Source organism: Mesoplodon bidens, assembly GCF_964165515.1.
Source record: "Mesoplodon bidens genome assembly, chromosome: 15".
In the NCBI taxonomy this organism is placed as follows: domain Eukaryota; kingdom Metazoa; phylum Chordata; class Mammalia; order Artiodactyla; family Ziphiidae; genus Mesoplodon; species Mesoplodon bidens.
In genome coordinates this window covers 88,096,968-88,118,048 of record NC_138171.1, presented here as the reverse complement: position 1 = coordinate 88,118,048, position 21,081 = coordinate 88,096,968, and the positions used below count along the sequence as shown (strand labels likewise).

Below are 21,081 nucleotides of genomic sequence, written 5' to 3'. Positions count from 1 at the left end.
AATGCGGTTTTGTTGTCCATGACCCTGTACTGCGTGTTGGTCTCCAGGGCCGATTTATATATGAGTCAGACAGCGCCTCTCCTATACTTAATCTCTTCTGATGCTCCCGTCAGACATGCCGCATGGATCCTGTACAGCGGGGGCTGGGCTGTGAGCCACAGAGCTGCCTCCTTTGCTGAGGGAGGCAAGTGCCACCTCCTGTGGGCCCTGAGCTCCCCTGGGCCTCGGCGGCCTCGCCTGCAACGGGGGGCACACCAGGCACACCAGGCGCACCAGGCACACCAGGCGCACAGCAGGGCGGCCAGGCTGGCTGTTTCCTCCCTGAGCCACTGTGGGATTTAAGTACAGATGGGGTCGCTGGGTCGTTCTGGAACTCTGCACCCCGCTGGCCTGGTCTCATCACCTCAGCTGGTCTCTGGCACCCAGAGTCCCCTTCCTGCACTTACCTCGGGGGAGGACCCCACCTCCGCTCCGGATCCGGGGCTGCCCAGTGCCCTGCAGTTTGTCCACAACCTCAGTTGACCCCCCCACTGAGCCCTGGGTGTGACCCATCTATGTCTCCAGTAAGCACAGGGCCTAGTGGACCCAGGGGAGCTTCGGGCTCCAAACTCCTGCAGTTAACGTGTACAGCCTAGTGGGGACGCTGTGCGGGGCTCCCGCGGACTCAGAGCAGCACCTGGTGTCTCCACGTGGCCCCTGCCTGAAGGAGCAGGACCTCTGAGCGCCGTCCTGGCCTCTGCACGTGGTGCAAACAGAAAACGTCCAGAGCTGCAGAGCCTGGTGCCCCAGGCTCAGGGGAGCCTCCTCGGCCGGCACAGGCCCTGTGCCGGGGGTGGGTGGACAGGTCCTGCGGTTGGCCTGTGAGGGTCTGAGCGTGCAGGGGGCTCCCCGGCAGCTACTCCAGGTCCCGTCCTTGGTCTTTGGTGCATCTGCACGGTGCCCTCCCCGTGCCACTGGGAGTGATGACCAGACACCATGTCTCACATGGTTGATCACCTTACAGGCCCCCAGTTGTAGGGCACTCAGGTTGTCTCCAATTTCATGGGCTATTTTTATAGTCAGAAAGCCGTGGACTTTCTTAATTGAAAAACAAGTAACAACCCATTACAGGCTTTTGAGAGACTCTCCCGAGCTTGTCAGCAGCAGGGCAGAGCTGTTGGCCCAGTGGAGGCTCGGGGCAGAGCAGCCAGGCCCCCGGCTGAGCCTGCATGGCCACCCTGGGCTCTCTGCCCGACAGCACCATCGGAAGTCAGCTGCCCACCTTCGAGATCCACCGTCACTGAGAGTGAGTGTCTTGAGGAAATGAGAGGGCAGGAGGAGACTCTGGGGGACAGAGGGGCTCACCTGAGATGTGGGGGGCTGTTGCCTGAGGAGCGTGGTGCCGGGCCTCGGGGGAGGGTCTCTGGAGAAGGGGCTTCTCCCGCTCCAATCCTTGCTTCGCTGCCAGGGTCCACTGCAAGCCTTCTCCCCGGGGTCCAAGCGTCCCCATGTTCCCACGTGGAGGACATGGTTGCCTCTGACCAGCTGAGCTCCTAGGCCCCCAGGAAAGGCTGGCCTGGTGCTGCCCAGTCAGAGACTCCCAAGGGTCCGAGGCAGGGGGACCTTAAGAACAGCACAGCACCGCCACCTCCCATGTGCCCTGGGCGCTGGTACACCTGAGCGCTGGGAGGATTCTCTTAGTTGGTCCCCACTGCAGCCCCAGGGGCTCGTCATCCTCGCCCATTCAGACAGGACCCAGAGGCTCAGGGAGGGAATGCCCGCCCGCAGAGCTGTGAGGCCAGCGTCGTGGCCAAGGGGACTGCCCGCCCCGGGCTCCTGGGTGGCTCCATGTGGCTGGCCTGGCTGTTATGCTGGGCCGCTACTGTCCATGGGCTCGAGTGGCCAGGGCACGGTCCCTCCGGCTCCCCAAACACCCTGCTGTTTCACCATCGGCCAAAACTGCGTGATTCGGGCAACCGCGGGAGTTCACTGTCTCTGGCTGCTCCTGCAGCTGGGAATTCCTTTGCTTGACAAAATAAAAGAAAAAGGAAATTATTAACAATTCTATAACAGTAGCAGGGAAGCAGGCAGGGAAATGGGTAAATGGTAAGAAGTTAGTAAAACCTGCAGAGAGCGCAGTTCTGGCCCCTGCGCCCTGCTTTGCCCCCGTCGAGCAGGTGGGGGGCTGTGCCGTCTCCCAGTCCCCCCAGTCTCGTCAGGACGCCCGCCCCAGCTGACCGTGACAAACATTTCCTTGGGAGCTTCTGGAAAAGATTATCCCCTTTGTTCAAATCAAAGCAAGCAAGTCATTTTTTCCGAAAACATCCTCCTGAACAGCAGCATGGAGGTTCTCCCTGGTGTTAGGGTCTCTGGGGACCGTCACCGAGCTATCGTGAAAGGGGCAGAAGGTGACAAGAAGGAAGGAAACTCTGGTCCTCGTTCCCACACGCCAGGGAAGAAACCCAGTCGGGCAGCTCAAGAGCAGTTTGATCAGCTGGTGGTTTTTTACACCCTAAAAGGAAATTTTGCAGACCTGACATCTCCTTTAAAAGCCTCAAAAATAAGCTGGAATCGACCCCTACACTCGGGATTGAGTTTGTTTTTCGTTCAGCAGGAAAAACAACATCACAGCAGTAGCCTTGGTGCTAAATATTTAATACACGGTTTAGTAGATTTGAGCATCTTTTTTTTACCTTGAATAAAAAGATGAGCGACGGAGGCTTAAATACGGGAAGAAGAACTAGAGGCCTGTGCTCACGGCTGCCGGGGACGGAGTGTTCACTTCCACGCTGATTTCATGCCTCAGTCATGTCCCCAAATTCCAGATGAGCTGACAGAAAAGTATTTAGAACACAATAGACCTTAAACTTTCAAGCAAATCTCTTCCCCCCCCGACCCCCCCCCCGACCCTTTGCTTTGGAACGCAAGTCTGAGTCACTGCAATTATTTTTAAATGGAAACGACTTCAGACTTTTTTTTGCAGTTACAGATCTTTGAATTGTTTTTAAATTGTTTTTCATGAAATTGACCATAAGAGGTTTGAGTCTCTTCTGAGTTAATTTTTCCACCCAACCATAAGTGAGCAACTTGTCCCCTGTGTCCTACTTTGCAGAGCTGTCGCCGTGTCTCTTGGAGACCCAAGGGGAGGGGGATCAGCGGGTGTGAAGGCCCCTCGTGATCACCTGATAGCGGCAAATCGCTGATTGGTCCTGATGCTCTGGCTGTGGCTCACGGCGTGGCCGGTCGAGGCATGGGCAGGTCTGTGGGCGAGTAACAAGATGCTGGGGGAACCCGTCCTTGGGTGTGGTCATTATGAGGCCCATAGCCTTCAGGGAAATCCTCCCCCAAAAGAAAATAGGTTGGTAGGAGTGGACAACAGGTGCTGGAGGTTCTCAGTAGGAAGAGCGTGTTTTACCAAACAGATCCCCAGCCCCGCAGGGGCCAGGACAGGCGCTGCCAAAACTGGCAGGAGATACTGACGGAAAGGTCTCGCCGAGGTAACTGCCAGGGAGCGGCCTCCTCTCCCTTCCAGAACGTCTACCAGCCCAAAACCTGGTATTAAACAGCTTAATATATCTCCTTAATGACAAGGTGCTTGCTCTCTGCCGTGTGAGTGACGGGAAGATTGTCCGAGACAGAAAGGCTGAGTTCTGCCTCCTTGCCTGTGCCGGGTGCGTCCGGATCCACTGCACACTTTGGAGGAACGAACAAGTGTCTGTCTCATCGGGTGTTTTGCCCCTGAGGTTGGCCCAGGGACGGGAGCCAGAGCCTCATCCCCGCGGTGGCCTCTGCCCCCAGGACATCAGGCCACCTGGTTAGGACAAGGGTCTTTGCAGAAGTGATGGAGTCAGGATCTTGGGGTGGGGTGGTCACCTTGGACCCCTGGATGGGCCTGAAATGCAGTCACGTGTGTCCTTGGTTAGGACACAGAGAAACCAGAGGAGGGATGTGGTGATGGAGGCAGGGCTGGGGCCAAGGAAGCCAGAAGAGGCTGGAGGGACCCCCCACCCCCGGAGCCCCTGGGGGGAGTGTGACCCGCCCACACCCTGATTTTGGATCCTGGTCCTCAGAACTGTGAGGGGTGAACTCCTGTTGTGTGGAGCACGTTTGTGGTCATCTGTTACAGTAGCTGCAGGACTCCCATCCATGTGCCCCCTGGGCCCCCCGCTCCTGGACCTAGGAGGAGGCGGCGGGGATACAGACGCCGCCAGGCTCTCCGGTCCACGTGCCGTGCCCGGCTTTGCCGCTTCCCAGCGCGTGACCCGGCTACAGTGCCTCACCTGTGAGGTGGGTCTAGTCACACGGCCTGCCTTCCAGAGTCCTGACCTGCGTGCGTCAGTGTGGGTGGAGCGCTGACAGCAGAGCAGGGGGCTAGAAAATTCTACAGGAGGGTTTGCTGTCATCAATAGCTTACTGAATAATGGATAGAAGAGGGTCAGAGGAGGCTGGGTGCACGGGGACCCAGGGGAGGGCCCTCAGGAGCACCGCCGTCTGTGAGCATCTCGGGGCCGAGCGGGTACCTGCAGTGACGCCTGAAGGGGTGCCTTTCGCAATTCTCACGTGGCCTTGGAAGCGCTCTCGTTCCTTCTGCCTCTCTTGCTGGGTCTGGGACGCCGGTCCTTCTCCACGACACACAAAAGGTGTATGTGTGGCCCACCTCTCTCTGGGCCTCAGGTTCCCATCTGGGCTCAGGGATCTCGGGGGCCCTTAGCTCTGACAAGGACACGGAAAAGCCTTGTGACAGCTGTGTATGCCCTGGGCAAATTGCACAGTTGCCCTTTTTCCAAAGTTTCACCCAACGGTTTGCCGTTCTCTCTCCCGGCTCCCGCATCCCCATCCAGCTGCGCAACTCAGCGAGTCCGTCTCTGCACGGGTTGGTGGGGCAGCCGGGGGGCGGCAGGGGGGCGGCAGGGCTCTGCTCCCCCTGGCGGCATCACCCCGAGCCGTCTTACCTGCCCCACTTCACAGAGGCACCAAGGGCGCACCTGTTCCGTCAGCCCGGAGAGGGTGGCACCCAGGGCAGGCCTGTGTGAGCAGAGCCTTCCCCACCAGTTGTCCTCCCCAGGTGTCCAGTGGAGAGAATGTGGCCCAGCCCATCCCCACCCCAGTCCCCCCATCTCAATCCAGGGGTCCCCTTGGACTAAAGCAAGGCCTTGGACCCCAGTGCTGGGCCCTGTATCAGGACCCCTCTGTTGGTGAGCTGAAACCTCTCACTGGCTGTGTCCTTGTCTGTAGGACGGGGACACTTCACAGGGGTCGTGAGGACCCAGGGAGTGAACGCACGGAAAGCACTTAGCAGGGCACTCAGCTCAGAGTAAGAGCCAGATAAATGTTGGCTTTTATTCCTTCGTGGGTTTTGGTCATAAGTTGCCAATTTACTCTGTTTTTAATCAAAGCAAAAGTTTCTGTTTTCCCACAAGTTAAAGAATGCTGAGATGTTGACAGTAGCAGTGAGACCAGCAGGGGGGCTGTTGGTCTGTGGGAGGGGACGAGGGGTCTGACAACTGTTCAGAGGGTTGCAGCGGTGCAGACCTGCTGGGAGCTGGGCCAAGCGTCTGGCAGGAACTGGACGCACTGGTGGGCCCTTCCTCCCACCAGGAACCAGGACCTTTCTTGGGGACGTGGGGACGGTTCTTGCAGCCGAACCTCTGGGGCTGCAGCCCCTTGTCCCCTGTGAGCCTAGGCACCTGACCTGGCGGCTGGCAGCCAGCGTCTTCCGACCTCGCTGTGCCCAGAGGTGGTTCTGATCCCAGAAGAAACGCAGGCTTTCAAGACCCACACCCAGAGCCATGTCTGACTTTGGGGCCTAAAGAAAGCCTAGGACAGGGTCAGACACCCGGGTCCTGACCCAGGGCCGGCCATTTCCAGCCGTGTGACTCTGCAGACGTCGCTTCCCATTTCCCAACCTCAGACGTCTGTGTCATTAAAACAGGGACAAAGATCAGAGCCTTGAGGGGCGCCCCAAGGACAAACCGTGCAGCCCAGGGAGGGCCCACGATGCGCATTGGATTCTGCCCCCGCAGCTTATGTGAAGACAGAGGTACTTCTCTCAAAACGTTCTGCATCACTTCCTAAAAGTGTAATGCGTTTCAGCGTGACCAGATCTGGAGGAAGCAGACGGGATTTCACAACCTCCCCGAGGTTGCTAAATCACCGTGTCCTTTGTGCTGCTTTGGTGTTGCCAAAGATTCCATACGCCTTTCTTTTTCCTGTGGTAAAAAATTACCACAAATTTAGTGGCTTAAAGCAACACAAGCTTGGTCTCTTACGGTTCTGGAGGTCCAAAATCTAAAATGGATCTGTGGGCTGTGGGCTTCTGGAGGCTCTGGAGTTGGCTTTCTGCCGAGGAATGCAGGTGCCTCTAGAAGCTAGAGAAGGAAACAGATTCCCCCCCCCAGAGCCTCCATCTGCAGGGCCGCCAGTGTAGCCTCTTCTGCCTTCAGATCTCCCTGTGCTTCCCTCTAATAAGGACCCTTTTGATGACATAGGGCAAATAATCCAGGATAATCTCCTCATCTCAAGATCCTTAACTAAATCACATCTTCAAAGTTCCTCTTGCCATTTAAGGCAGTCGTATTCGCAGATTCTGGGGATTTAGATCACAGATTTCCTGGGAGAGGTCAACATAGCAGTCATTCTCACTTTAGTATGAATAAGCACAATCAGGTAGTATTGTGCTTCCTTCCGAGCTAAGGGAAGTCCCTCTAAAGGAAGGGGGTTTGGGTGTGGTCAGCTCTGGAGAGGAAGGAGAGAGGGACATGCAGGAGGCCCCGAGAACTGGTCCCAAGCAGCCTCTCACTGGGGTTTAGCGGGTCTGGGCTTTGAGGGTATCAGGGACCGCCCTCCAGTGCCTGCTTTCTGGTGGCCTTGAGGCTCCATCTGACTGTCTGAGCCAGGTGGAGTGTGAAGTTCCAGGGCCTTCCTGAGAGGAGGAGTGGACCCGAACCTTCCTCGGACCCTGGCTCTTCCCACTTCCACCAGTTTCTACCTTTCTTCCCTTTTTAACCCCAGTCGCAGTTGCCAAGGCCATCTTTCACTTCAACAGACACCTAATCCATGGTTTGCCTCATTCCTCAGCTGCTGTTTGACCAGGAAGTCAGCCTTAACACCTTTTCATTTTCCTGCCTTGCAGTCCCGAGGCCAGGGTGCCCAACTGACCTCCGAGGCAGTGGGAGGGGGCCTCCAGGTGCTGACTGCTCCACGTGTGAGGGGCTCCTCCCGTCCCGGGTTCCTCAGAGATCTCCGTGTATCCCGGGGGGGGGCTGCCACCGGCCTTGCTCCCTCTCAGTCGGTGGGGGAGGACCGTGACTCCTGGGCTCCAGGTGCCGTTCCGGGAAATGCTGGTCCCTGGCCCCTGGGCTCTCCGCCCCTCGTCAGGGCCAGCCCTGGGTGCTCAGCCAACTCCAGGGGGTCCGATAGCATCTCCCTTTCACATCTCCATGTCCCCCTCCCAGGAAGAAGCCTGGGGCGGGCCGCACCCCACACCTGCCCTGCTGCGTCTGAGCACACCGTCCGCCGGGACACCTGGAGGAAGAAGAGGCTTCCAGGTGACCTGGTTTAGCCAAGTCCAGTCTCCTGCCTGGTGCTTTGGGTTCAGTAGTTTTCCAAAGTACCTGCTGTTCCCCAGTGCAGCCCAGGAAGTGGCGGGAAGGTGGTCGGCCCCCCATGGAGGGGATCATGGCCCACCTTCTCCCTACTCAGTGCAACGAAAGAAATCCCAGTCTCCCCAGTGGGACTGGTGCCCCTGGCCCCTGGCATCCCACAGATGCTCCCAGGTTATCCCTTGCTCAGCACCTGCGCCCTGAGATGTACCAGCATCCTCCCCACAGCAGGTAGACAGAACTCTGGGACTCCCTGAGTTCTCCCAGGCGTGAACTGGCTGGCAAGGACATCCGCCAGGAGGCAAGCAGAGCTGCATCCCTGTGAATGGCCCGGGGCCGGAGGTCACCAGAAAACCCCAAGGCGGGAGATGTGAAGGAAGCAGGAACTGTTCTGGAACCTGGTCACAGTGCCTTCAGGAAGGGGCTGGGCTTCTCCCAGAGCAGCAGGGCTCAGAGCCACCTGCATTCCACGTGTGTGACCTGCTCAGAGGGGTGGGCCAGGGTGAGGGAGAGGGAACAAAGGCCAAAGCGCTGGTGATGGTGATGATGGCCTGGCCGAGAAAGTGGAGGAAGGAAGGTCCACTGGGAGGGCAGGCAGAGCCCTGTTGGGTCAGGGGAGCCATGAGCTAAGTGGAGAGGCAGAGCCTGGGAGACAGGGCAGAGGGACCCAGGCCCCACCTTCCACCCAGTGAGGGTATACGGGCAGACAGAGGGACAGTCAGAGGGAGCAGAGAGCCCTCAGAAAGGCCGTCCTCTAGATCTGCACCGTCCAGGACAGTAGCCACCAGTCACATGTGTCTGTTTATGTGTAAGTTAATTAAAATAAAATGTGGAAGTCGGGTCCTGTGTCCAACATCTGGGTGTGCCTGTGAGGTGTAGAGCATGTCCATCACGGAGGAAAGTCCTGCCGGGCTGGGGAGGGCAGGGCAGGCCACGCTGAGAAGCAGAGTCAGTGACCCGGAGCCCCTGGGAGGGGCGAGAATGGCTGATCCCCTGGCAGCACAGGCGAGAGCTGTGCTGCCAGCCCTGGGCATGGCCCCGGCACCTCTGAGGGCCCACAGCTTCGTACATTTTTGTAGGGCTCTCTTTGAGGGGCTCTGCCCCAGGAGCTGGTGGTGAGTTCTGATGTGTTTTCCAACGAAAATAATTCTTAATTCCACGACAGACTGAAAAAATAAAAGGCCAGGGACGTATCGGGTGGGGTTTGCAGGCTGTGCAATTGGGAGGTGCTGCCTTGCAGGGAGGGCTGTTCTGGGGTCTGCAGGGAAGAAATCTGGCTTAAATCTGCACCAGCCCTTTTCCAGTTAAAACGTCAAAGTCCACAGAACCAGTGTTGGGTAGACAGTGCTTGGCTCGGCCAGGGATTCTCAGTTGAGTCAACCTCCACCTTCAATCTCAGAAATACCCAGTCCTCCAGCCATTGTAGACCCAGGGCATGGGCGGCTTCCAGTGAGGGAGGCTCACATATTTAATTGGACCCACAGTTTTTTTAAAAAAAGGAAATTTACTTGCCAGCATTTAAAAGTCAGGAGATTCCGCCAGGAAGCCTGAACTTGGTTTCCTTGATGTCTCAGGAGCCCTGGCCAGTGTGGCCTTCCCTTCTCCTGGGTGCCGAGCAGTCCCCGCCCTGGGTGCCAGCCCCCTGCAGGGTCTGTGACTGGGAAGTGCACGCCAGCCGCCTCCAGCTCAGCCGGGTGACTAGGTGACCTGTGCCTCGGTCACCAGCAGCCGTCTGCAGGGTATCCCTAAGTGGCTCACAAAGGGACTGGTGCAAGGCCAGGGTTGTCCCCAGCTAGAGTCCTGCCCAGGCCAGAGTTACACCAGCTGGAATTGTGAACTCTGGTCTGTGACCACAGTCACAAGCTGGTTCCTGGAAAGGCTGATTCAGGTGACATTTGGGGAAGCACGGGGAAAGGGGCGTGTCCCGTCAGGAGCTCTGAGAGCACAGGGAGCGAGGGACCCCCCAGTGGATGTGCAACCCACTGGACTGAGGCCTAGGTCTGGTCCTCCCCGCGTGGCCTCAGTTTCCTGAGGGTGGCTCTCCAGTACTCAATACTTGTGCGTGTGCGTGTGCGTGTGTGTTCAGCAGTGACGTCGGCTGGCGGTTGGGTCCAGATGCTCGGGGTCGGGCGGTCTCTGGCCAACTCAAGCTGCATTTTGGGGAGTAAGGACTCAGGGAAGCCAGGCTGGGAGAGTTACCTGGGGAAATGTGGTGAGCCTCCTGTCGCTGGCGCATTCAAGCCCGTACTGGACAGCCTCCGCCTTGAGTGGGAGGTGTGGGCCAGATCATGGGAGGCCCTTGACTCTCGCCCGGTCTGTGTTTCCCAGCTCAGGGAAGATCGCTGGCATTTGGTAAATTCTTATTAGGTTGAGGGTTGGGTTTCCTCCCTGGGTGCCGCCAGGTGGCCTCCTGGGGAAATTGTCCCCAGCGGTGGAGGCAGGACACGGAACGGACCTGGATCTCATGCAGGGAGTGTGTTTGCTCCCACATGACTTTGGACAGTGGGCAAACGCCCCAAAATGTGAGGTCAAACACTGGCCCTCACCGTGTTTGCCCCCAGGCACCTGCTAAGCTCTGATGTTTACAGGGTGCCGTCCACCCTTCAGCAGAATCCTGCACGTGGCCTCCTGTCCCGTGGCCAGGCGGAGGGGCTGTCTGCCGCTCACGGTGGGCTTGGCACGTTAGAGCCGACAGGCTCCTGGAGCCCCTTAGTCCTCACATCCTGGGGGCATGAGGAGTCCGGGGAGGGCCAGGCGGTGCTCCCCTCCCCCCACACACTGCAATGGGGGCGGCCAGTGCAGCACAGGAGCAGCCAGCGGCCCGGCAGGGCTTCCCAGAGGTGGTGTGGGGCGGGGCACTGCTGGCTGCTCACCAGCCTGGGAGGGGAGGGACCAGCGGTGGCCGTGCTCACTGTGGCCTTGTGGAAGGCTTGTGAAGGAGCTGCCTCGGGCGGTGGGGGGACAGGCGCTGAGAGCTTAGCCGGCAGCCCTCACAGGTGCAGAGCGTGGCACGGTGCTGCGAAGCCCGTGGACGAGGCTGCGGCACTTGCGAGCCTTCACGGCGCCCACGTGCGTTCCGGTGGGGCCGTTACCCAGACTCCAAACTCCTTTGACTGAGGACTGCTTTTGTGCTGGGAGCCTGAGGGCCTGGTGGGGTGGGATACACATTTGGGAACACCGACTGAGCCACTGGGAGACATGGAGGGAAGGTTTTTCCAGGAAGATGGAACAGCGGAGCGGAGGCCTCAGAGCAGAGGCCCAGGAGACAGTGTGGTGACCTCAACTCCACTCAGGGACATGGGAAGACCCAGGGCAGGAGCGGAGGCAGGCCGCTGGTCTTGAATGCCAGGGTGCCCTGGGGACACGGACAGCGGTCACCTCGTGGGCTTCAGAGACGGGTCCTGCGGTCCTCGTGCCTCCTGCACAGCCCCGGGGAGCCCTCTGTCCAGGCAGCGGCCGGCCAGCGAGAGCAGGTTGGGGTCAGTTTGCACAACCTGACCCGGGCCCTGGCTCACACCCGGGGAAGTCGCTTGCTCAGGGCGGGTCCTCTGCTGCCTGGCCACCCTCGCCAGCAGCCTCTCCCAAGAATCTGTGTATGGTGGGCGGTGGTGGGGGGTGTTGATCATCATTTAATAACCAGCCCCTGTGGCTATTAAAGCCTGATGGGCAGAGTCTGCCGAGTTCCACAGTGCAGACACTTCCAGGCTTCAGGTTCCCAGCACGAGGTCGCAGAGGTGGGCTGGGAACAGGTGTCCCAGCACGGGTTTCCACCTGCAGACAAGAGGAGCAGCCTCAGCTCAGGAAATAGCTGGGACATCGTGAGATCTAAGTGGTTATTCTTTTTTTTTTTTTTTTATGGTACGCGGGCCTCTCACTGTTGTGGCCTCTCCCGTTGCGGAGCACAGGATCCGGACGCGCAGGCTCAGCGGCCATAGCTCACGGGCCCAGCCGCTCCGCGGCATGTGGGATCTTCGCGGACCTGGGCACGAGCCCGTGTCCCCTTCATCGGCAGGCAGACTCTCAACCACTGCGCCACCAGGGAAGCCCTAAGTGGTTATTCTTAAATGCAACTTATTTAGCTGTAGGTTTATATAATTTAATTTTTTTTTTGGCTGTGCCACACAGCTTGTGGGATCTTACTTCCCCAACCAGGGATTGAACCCGCACCCTCGGCAGTGAAAGCTTGGAGTCCTAACCATTGGACCACCGGGGAATTCCCCATATAATTTAATTTTTAACGATGACTACATGTAACGACTTGTTCCCAGAATCCTTGGGAATTTGACAGTCAGCTCCCTGGAGTTGGTACGAGCCACACGCCCCCTTCCACTGGGAGGACTTCTCTTTGATAAACTCCTTCTGTTTTGTTCCATTTTCTCCAGGCAAACGAGGGAGCAGGAGACACCCCCTGACTTCTTCTATTTCTCCGATTACGAGAGGCACAACGCAGAGATCGCTGCCTTCCACCTGGACAGGTGAGCCCTCCCGCCGGCACCCTCGTGGCATTGTCACCCCATGGCCGTGCCCTGCTGTGTGCCTGGCCGACAGGAGTTGCCCAGGTGACCCAGGGTAGAGAGCCGGCCGTCAGGAATAAAGGAGAGAAAAGAGGAGACTCACAGGGCATCAGCCTCTCTGGCAAGACCAAAGGTCATGGGTCTCACAAAACTGGGCCCCTTCCCTCCATGATCACCTGTCTCAGGGTAGCTCTGCCAGCAGAACGCAAATCCTTTCTGGCCTCACAGGCCCCTTGCTGCTGGGGAGGAAGGTGGGCAGCTGACGTGAGGGGTCTGGGCCTAACGGAGGGGAGTGAGGTGTCCACTCAACTCCGGTGGGAGCGGCTGGAGGGTACGGAGGTGAGGCCGGCTTTCCCTGTCCTTCTGCCAGGATCCTGGACTTCCGCCGGGTCCCTCCCGTGGCCGGCAGGATGGTCAACATGACCAAGGAGATCCGGGACGTCACGCGGGACAAGAAGCTGTGGAGAACCTTCTTCATTTCCCCAGGTAACCTCATTCCCCAGGTAACCTGCCCCTGCCCCGCATGTGGCGCTGGCTTCAGCTGCTGTGTTCAAGTCACCGCGTGCCACGCACCCTAAGTCTAAAAGTTGCCAGAATGGTCTTGATCATTCCTGACTCTGCCCCCTGGGCTGGCATAGATGTTGTTTCTACCAAAGGCAAAAGGAAATTCGCAGCCTCTTGGGGGTCTCCTCCAGGTGCTCCAGCCAGAGGGGAACTCCGTCCTTTGGACTCTCCCAGATTTAAAACACCCCAGCAAGACCCTCCCATAGTGGCAGGGGCCATGCTGCCTCCCCCTCCTCCACCAAGTGCCAGCAGGGAGCAGCAACTTCCCCTGGTCCCCTGGAGGGTTGGCCCCGGTTCCCCTCGCACTCGGGTACCCTGCACGCTCCGTGTACCATGAGGTGCTGACGTTTATGAAAACCCTCAAGACTTCATATTATAAACCTTAAATGCGCACATAAACGTAAGTCACGCTCTGCTGAGTTACCTGCCCCAGCCTGTTTCAGATGTGGCACTTGGGGCTCCACGATCCGCCCATCCCTTTCCCAAGCACTTCCTTTGCGCCAGGCCCTGCGCTGAGCTGTTCCAGGCGCCCACACTCACTAAGCTTGAGCCATGGAGAACTCTCTTGTATTTCATCTTGGAGCATTTTGAGTTGTCCCAGTAATGCCGGCAAAGCAGAGTGGAGTGACCCAGCTGGGACACCGAGATCCACAGGGAGTGGACCTCACCCCCCGCTCCCCTGCAGGAATGCCTCGGCCATGCCTGGCCCCCAGCCCAGTTAGTTCATGCCGACAGAAGGCACATAAGGCCCTGGATTGTCTGTGTCTGAAGACCTGCTGGCGAATGAAAGCCTGGCCTAGAAACTCCTTTCTCATAGATTGATGTTCAGATTGACATACTCAGCACGCTTCTCAGCTGCATTCATAAATTCATCAGAACTGAGGCCCACACGTCCTTAATTTCATGAAGCGCCATGTTTGTCATCCAGTGCTCACCGAGAGCCTCGTCTGGTTCCTCCTCTCAGAGCCCATAAAGAGAGGAAAGTAGGGCAGAAACCCACCCACCCGCCCGAGGCAGGAGGGTTTTCATTCCCTTTTGCGTCAGTGTCTCACCCATGTGACCAGAAACCAAAGGGCAAAGTGAGAGCCTGTGCATCGGGAGGGGTCTTTGAGGGCTTTCCGGTCGCCTTGCCTGTGCCCGAGCTGCGTGGATGGGTGGGACAGGCCTGTCCGGGGGCGTGTGCCCCTGCCTCCGTCATGGCACAGGTGGGAAGGTTCAGGTGACGCAGCCACGGCGGCAGGAGCCCCAGCCTCGCCGAGCACCTGCGTGGGATTCCTCGCTCAGGCCCTGGGGTGGCCCATCGTTTCCACATCCCCATTTTTAAATGGTTTAACTGACGTTTGGAGTCTGAACTATCCCCACGGTCGAGATGGTGACCATGTCCGTCCCCCAGAGTCCCCTCCCGCCCCTGCGTCCCCCCAGATGGCCTGGGACCCACCTTCTATCTGTGGATTGGGTTGCTTCTGCCAGTGGAGGGGGGGTGGTGGCGTTGGGCATGTTCTTTGTCTTTCCCTCGACATGGTTATTTTGAGAGTCACCCACACTGTTGCCTGTCCCCGCATTTTCTCTTTCATTTCCGAGCTCTGTCCCGACAGTTGAGGGCCCTGAGCGGAAGGGATGATGTAACTTTCCACAAGGAAAGGGAGGGATTGAAGTTTGAAATCTCGAGAAAGGGACACAAATCAAGGGGTTTCTGTGCTGGATTTCATTCCTCTGGGGCAGAGGGGCCTCCGAGCTGATGCCTGCTCCGTGTTCTCCTGGGGAAAGGCAGCCTTAGCCTGGGCTTTGAGTGGGGACTCCTTTCTACAACCAGAAGATGGAGTCAGTTGTTAGCCTAAGCGGATGAGCGGAGATTCTGGCGTCCTACCCTGTCCTCTGCACGAATCATGACTGTCAGTCTCCCTGGTTGTCCCCGAGTACACAGCCTGCTGCCGACACCCGTCCTCACCCTGAGCAGAGCCGTCACTCTGACTGTGGTCGGTCCTGACAGCTGGACCCACTCAGGTTCCCAGCTCCCAGCCGCTCTCCCAGGCCCCGCGGGTTTCTCCGAGAATCCTGCTTGGCGCCCGAGCTCCCCGCTGGGGTCGCACTCCTGACCCCGCTCCTCGGAGCAGCTGGCTGCAGGCTCAGCTTGGCCTGCCACCCACCCTCTCTGACCAGACTGCTTCTGTTCCCACCGCCCCTGCTCCGTCAGCCAGATTTCTTCCAGAAAGCCCTGGGGAAGGTTTGGTTTTCCCTTAAGCTGCAGGATAACAGGAGCCAGCTTTGATCTCATTTTGGAAAATGAAGTCTGTTGGGATTCATTTGGACCACTTTGGCTCTGCCTGCACTTCTGCACCCATCAGAGGCCAAAATCGCCATCGATGCCGAGCTTCCCTGTAGACTTTAATCTACGCCAGCTCCCTTCCGCCTCCAGGGGCCTGAGTGGAGGGCAGGGAGCCCGAGGGGGTGAGAGGTGGAGGCGACCCTCCTGCCGGCGGGCCCGGGGCAGCAGTGAGCGGCCAGAGGTGCAGGGCTACGTTGGGCTGCGGGACAGCTGAGTGCCTGCCACTGTGGGGCTGCGCGGAGGCCAGCAGCCGGAGCCCACGTCTTCTACGGAACACGTTCCTCGTGCTTTCCCGGCAGATTTCTATGGACGTGCCTCATATCCTGAGATCAGCCCACGTCCTCCCGTGCAAATCTGTGGGCTTCTACAGGGGCCCCGCGTGAACCCCCCAGGAGCCTCTCCTGCCCCCTCCCAGCCACTCAGCCCCACTTTTAAATCGGCTCTTTTCCTGCCATGTCGGCCGCGGTCTGGCTGGGTGGTCACTGGGCCTCTGTCCACACACTGTGGTCAGTGTCCAGTCAGAGTCCCACTGAGGGCCAGAGGGGTTCCCAGAACTGCACCCGGGCATCCTCAGACCCCTCCCCAGAAGCCCTGCCCCACGTGACATCTTGGCCACCTCTGGCCGGCAAACCCCTGAAACGTTCAGAGAACGGCGTGCCTGGACCCTCCGGGACCCTCAGGCTGGCGGGTTTTGGGACCTCCTGATCCTCTCAGAGACGAGGCTCCCTGCCCAGGCAGCGCATCTCATCCAAGTCCTCTGGGGGCTGGAGCAGGCAGGCCCTCCTGGTTACCTGGCCCCGGCCACCCCGAGCTGTCTGTCTTGAGTGTCATTATCAAGATGAGCCGGCACTGCCTCCTCAAGCCCCCTCCTCGCCACGTGCAGGCACTGCCGCGACCGGCCCCTCACTCCTCCCTCGGGTCACACGTTTAACACTCAGCCTCTAAACTGCTGCAGTCCCCGTTCAGAGGAGACTGAGGCACAGAGAGGTGAAGGGCCTCCCCCAAGGCTGCACAGCTGAGAAGCGAGAGGCTATGGGCTATCGGAGCCCCACCCTGGACGTCCCTTTAGAGACTGGATTTGGGCCTCTGATGAGGAAGAGGCTGTGGGCCCAAGGGACTGCCTCTCTTTCCACATGAATCCATCTAAAGCCAGCTTAGGCTATTAGAGGGACAAATTCCAGGGCTCAGAAAAGTATTTTCCTACTGAAAATGGGCTGAGATTGAACTGTGTCTACGCAGACGAGATCTCAGGCTGATCTTTCTTTGATCGCCCGAGAGTCATGACTCAGAAGCAGCTGCGAGACCCTGAGGTGGGGGCAGCAGGGGGTGTGGGAGCTGTCTCCCACCCCCGTGTCCCGACCTGGCGGGGACTCTGCGTGTTCAGAGGAGCCGCCGAGCCTGCGCTTCCATTCCAGGGGGTGTGACTGCTGCCTGTAGCCAGAGAAGGTCACAAGTGTCACTCGGGCAGGCTGTGCAGCAGGAGGGGGGACCCCTGGCCCGGGAACCAGCCGTTCGCACAGGGAAGGGGGCTTGCAGTGGTGCCTGGGGCCCTGGCCCTGTATTTCTGCACACCCCAGGCTCGGGGTTTGTTTCCCCAGCAAAGGAAGGAAGTGATTGACCCTGAGAACATGGTTCGGTTGGTAAATGCACGGACAGACCCACCGCGCCCGGCACTGAGGCGTGGCTGCCGCCTGCTCCCCGCCCAGTGCTTCTCAAATCACTCTTCTTTGTGGGGGTATAATCCACACGTCGTCAACCCAACATTTGAAGTGTGCCGTTCAGTGGTTTTTAGTACCTTCTCAGTGCTGTGCAAGTCACTACTATCTGATTCCAGGACATTTGCTCACCCCAAGAGAAACCCCGTCCCTATTCAAAGTCACCCCCACTCTGCCCCGGCAGCTGCCAGTGTTTCCCCGTGGATTTGCCTGTTCCCAGTGTTTCACGTAAGCAGTGTCTGGCATCTTCCACTGGGCGTAATGCTCATGGTTCATGCACGTGGTAGCAGGTGTTACACTTCATTCCTTTTGTGGTTTAATATTGTTCCACTTTATGGATGAACCACACTGTGTTTATCCGCCCATCCCTTGACGAGCATGTGGGTTGGTTCCACTCTGACTGCCAGAATGGCCTGCTGTGAACATCTGTGTGCAAGTGTCTGTGTGGATGTGTGTCTTCATTCCTCTCGGGCGTGTGCCTGGGAGTGGGATGGCCGGGTCATGTGGTAGTTCTGTGTCCAACTTTCTGACTGTTTTTCGCAGCAGCTGCACCATTTGACGTTCCCACCAGCTCTGTGTTAGGGATCCAATGTCTCCACACCCTCGACACACTAGTTATTATCTGTCCTTTTGATCAAAACTATCCTACTGGTTGGGAAATTGTGGATTTGATTTGCATTTCCCTGGTAACTAACGGTGTCGAGCATCTTTTCGTGTCTTTGTTGGCCATTTCTATATTTTCTTTGGAAAAATACCCTTTGTACTCCTTTGCCCATTTATTGATTGGGTTGTTCATCTTTTCGTTACTGAGACCTAAGAACTCTCCTGTGTGCAAACACTGGATGCTTATTAACTTACGGTTTGCAAGCATCTCCCCCCCGGCTGAGTCTCACTTTTTTTTCTTGGTATGAGGGCCTTTTTCAAGCCACTGGACAGAATCTCCACAGACTCCAGACTTAGTTTCGAGGGTAACGAGAAAGAGCTTGGGTTCAGATCCGAGCTCTAAGTCCCGAGCTGTGTGGCCCCATGGTCTGTGATGTGGGGTTGGAGCAGGCGGCTGAGGTCAAGCGTGAGAGTGTGGGTGAGCCCTGCCCAGGGGAGGGACGAGTCGGATGTGGTGCAGACGCGCTGGCCCAGGGCGGATGCCCGGGAGGGGCCGGCACGGGGACGCTGCCCGAGTGGCCCCACTGACTGCGTGTCCTCCACCCACAGCCAACAACATCTGCTTCTACGGGGAGTGCTCCTACTACTGCTCCACGGAGCATGCCCTGTGCGGGAGGCCAGACCAGATCGAGGGCTCGCTGGCTGCCTTTCTGCCTGACCTGTCCCTGGCCAAGAGGAAGACCTGGCGGAACCCCTGGCGACGCTCATACCACAAGCGCAAGAAGGCAGAGTGAGTCGGGGGCACGTTGGGCCGGGGACTCCAGGATCCTGACTCCCCGGGGTCTCCAGAGGGCTGGCTTCTGCCCAAGCTGCAGCAGGGAACAAGCTCGGTGTGAGGAGCGGCAGGGCCAAGTGTGTGGGAGTAGATGATGAGAAAGGGCCCCTCGCTTGGGGACGGGGTGCTCACTGGCCACTGGGATCTCTCTGTGTTCGGACGAGGCTTCAGACCCCTGCTCTTCTCGCAAGAGAGCCACAGTCCCTCCAGCCACGGAGACGTCCTTGCAAGTGTGCTATCCAGCCCCCCCCACCACAAATATGTGGCATCCACATGGTGTGGCTCCATCACCTCCCAGCCTCGTGCTCCTGTTAATGCAGCCTCAGCCCACCGCTGCCGGGTATCATCCGCAGACACTCTGTTCTGCGGTGACACGTTTTCTCACCCGGTCCCTGTTGCTGCCCCGTGAACCCGGTGTACTGAGCTGGGCAGCCCCAGAGGTTGCTTGGGTCCTCCTTGTCTACAGAGGAGCCCGCCCTTCTCACGCCGGCGCCCCTGCAGGTGGGAAGTAGACCCTGACTACTGCGAGGAGGTGAAGCAGACGCCCCCCTACGACAGCAGCCACCGCATCCTGGACGTCATGGACATGACAATCTTCGACTTCCTCATGGGTATGTCCGGGGCCACCAGCCTGCCCTGGGAACGCCTGACACAGATCCAGCCACCGTGGTCCTGCTTGTACTCGCTTCTGCCGGCTTGGAGGCCAGATGGGGGAGGGAGGGGACGCCTCTGAGCTGCACACAGGCTCCCAGCAGGCTTGTCCCTACAGGAAACATGGACCGCCATCACTACGAGACCTTCGAGAAGTTTGGGAACAAGACGTTTATCATCCACTTGGACAATGGGAGAGGGTGAGTCCTTCCAGACGCAGCGAAGGGCTGGCCGTGTCCCCACCCAGACCTGGGGGAGCAGGCGCTCTGTGGGGAGGGATGGCACAGCACCCAAAGGCCCCCCTATGTGACACAGGGTTCTGACCAGGACTCCTGTGAGCCCGTGAGCTGGGGAGACTGAGGCCTGGAGTGGGTGTGTGTGCCGGGGACAGACGACTCCAGTGATCAGAGTTGCAAGTTCTCAGACGCCTCAGGGGAATCAGCTCTGGGCACCTGGGCCGTTACGTCTGTGGGTCACTCGTTCCCAGCTGTAAAAGACGCCCCTGCAGCTAGACCCTAGGCTGACCCGCCCTCGAGCCTTCTCCACTCAGCCTGCCCAGGGCCTCTCACTTTTGAACTTCTGCTTAGTCCAGTGGCCAGAAGGTCAGGCTGCTTTCAGGCACCTGCCTCGTCCCAGGCCCTGCACCTGGGGCTGGACAGCAGGGGCCAGGCCCCCGCACTGCCAGGCAGGGCCCATGCGGGTACCACCTGCTCTGATGCTCCTGTCCCCGTGCTCGGGCTCTGCGCACGGTGTCCCCCTGCAAGTGGCCTCTCCACAGCTCTGCTCTTCTTCCCACAGGTTTGGAAAATACTCCCACGACGAGCTTTCCATCCTGGTGCCTTTACAGCAGTGCTGCAGGTGCGGCTCTGCCCCTCCCCGAGGGCCCCACCCCTGGGCTGGCCCTGTCACTGCACAGGAGGCCGGACGCTGCCACAGCCGCAGATCAGGCCAAGCCTTCCTGTCCCCACCCCGGCAGTTCCCAGAGCTCCTCCCGGGACCCAGCTCCTTGTTACCATAATAGCCCGTCTTGCAGCAGAAGACACCGAAGCCCCGGGCTCCCACTCTGCCACCCTCCTCGGGGCTCCCAGCCCGGCCCTTCCTTTAGCAGATGGGGAAACAGGCTGTGGGGCTAAACACCTGCTCGGCCCCGGGGCAGCTCCGTGTCGCCCGGCCCAGACAACGAGCAAGCCAAGCTGGGGCTGCCTCCCTCCCCGCTACCGTCTGCCGGGAGTAACAGGGGCCCGTTGGACACCGCTGGGCCCACCCGGGCCCCTCTTGGAGGCAGGACCCTCCCCGCGTGCTTCTGAGAGGCCGGGGCTGGAGTGGACCAGGGGCTGGGCAGGCACCCCGCTCGGCGCGGCTGCAGCGGACAGCCAGGCTCCTCCTCCTGGTGCCGGCCTGACGTCATTCTCCCTGCAGGATCAGGCGGTCCACGTACCTGCGGCTGCAGCTCCTGGCTAAGGAGGAGTACAAGCTGAGTCTGATGATGGCCGAGTCCCTGCGCAGGGACCGCGTGGCCCCCATCCTGTACCAGCCGCACCTGGAGGCTCTGGACCGGCGGCTGCGCGTCGTGCTGCAGGCGGTCAGGGACTGCGTGGAGAAGGACGGGCTGCCCGGCGTCGTGGAGGACGACCTCAGCCCCGAGCACAGAGCCTCTGCCGGGAGGTAGTGACCGCGAGCCGTGGCCAGGCCAGCTGCCGGGGCACACGGGCCAACGCAGGAGCAGACGGGCTGCCCGGGGATGCGTGTCCTCACTTTCCAGACCAGGGCGGGCTGGCGGGAGCACTCTGCCCCCGTGGACAGAGGCAGCCTGGCGGTGGGCCACCACCCTTTTGTATGGAAAGGAAGTCTTTATTTACTATTTTGTATTTATACCTGGTGTAAATGTACATAAATAGAGACATCTATGCAGACCCCAACCACCCAGCAAATCACACGGAGGGCCGCCCAGCAGGGCCAAGTGCTCCTGCGAAGGGCTCCCACTCTGGACCGAACGTACAGTAAAAACTCTCCTCCCTCCCCGGGGCTGAGAGGTGTCTCGGGCTGCAGGAGGCTCCTGAGGCTGTCACAGACTCACGTCGACAGATGAACACTGCGTAGCTTTTGGGCGACGTGAAGGACCAGTCGTTTCCTGGCTGCCCAGGCTGCCTTCAGAGCACCTTCTGACTTGCTTCGGAAGCCTGTGCTCGTGTGTGACACAGTCATGTGGCCGGGCAGCTGGTTACTTTCACGGCATTTTCGTGGAATAGTTTGCAATGTGGTAAAAGTGCAATAAAGATTCAGCAAGTGTGTA

General features: G+C 59.0%; 1 protein-coding gene across 1 annotated transcript in view; it reads left to right on the top strand.

Moving 5' to 3' along the window:
* FAM20C (FAM20C golgi associated secretory pathway kinase) overlaps positions 1 to 21,081 on the top strand; it is a 38,626-nt gene extending 17,545 nt beyond the window's left edge. The window contains exons 4-10 of the mRNA XM_081256851.1: positions 11,963 to 12,055; positions 12,465 to 12,580; positions 17,912 to 18,092; positions 18,639 to 18,748; positions 18,907 to 18,988; positions 19,587 to 19,646; positions 20,208 to 21,081. Of these exons, the coding sequence (XP_081112977.1) occupies positions 11,963 to 12,055; positions 12,465 to 12,580; positions 17,912 to 18,092; positions 18,639 to 18,748; positions 18,907 to 18,988; positions 19,587 to 19,646; positions 20,208 to 20,457 (892 nt within the window). The 3' untranslated portion in view covers positions 20,458 to 21,081. The remainder of the gene's footprint in view (positions 1 to 11,962; positions 12,056 to 12,464; positions 12,581 to 17,911; positions 18,093 to 18,638; positions 18,749 to 18,906; positions 18,989 to 19,586; positions 19,647 to 20,207) is intronic.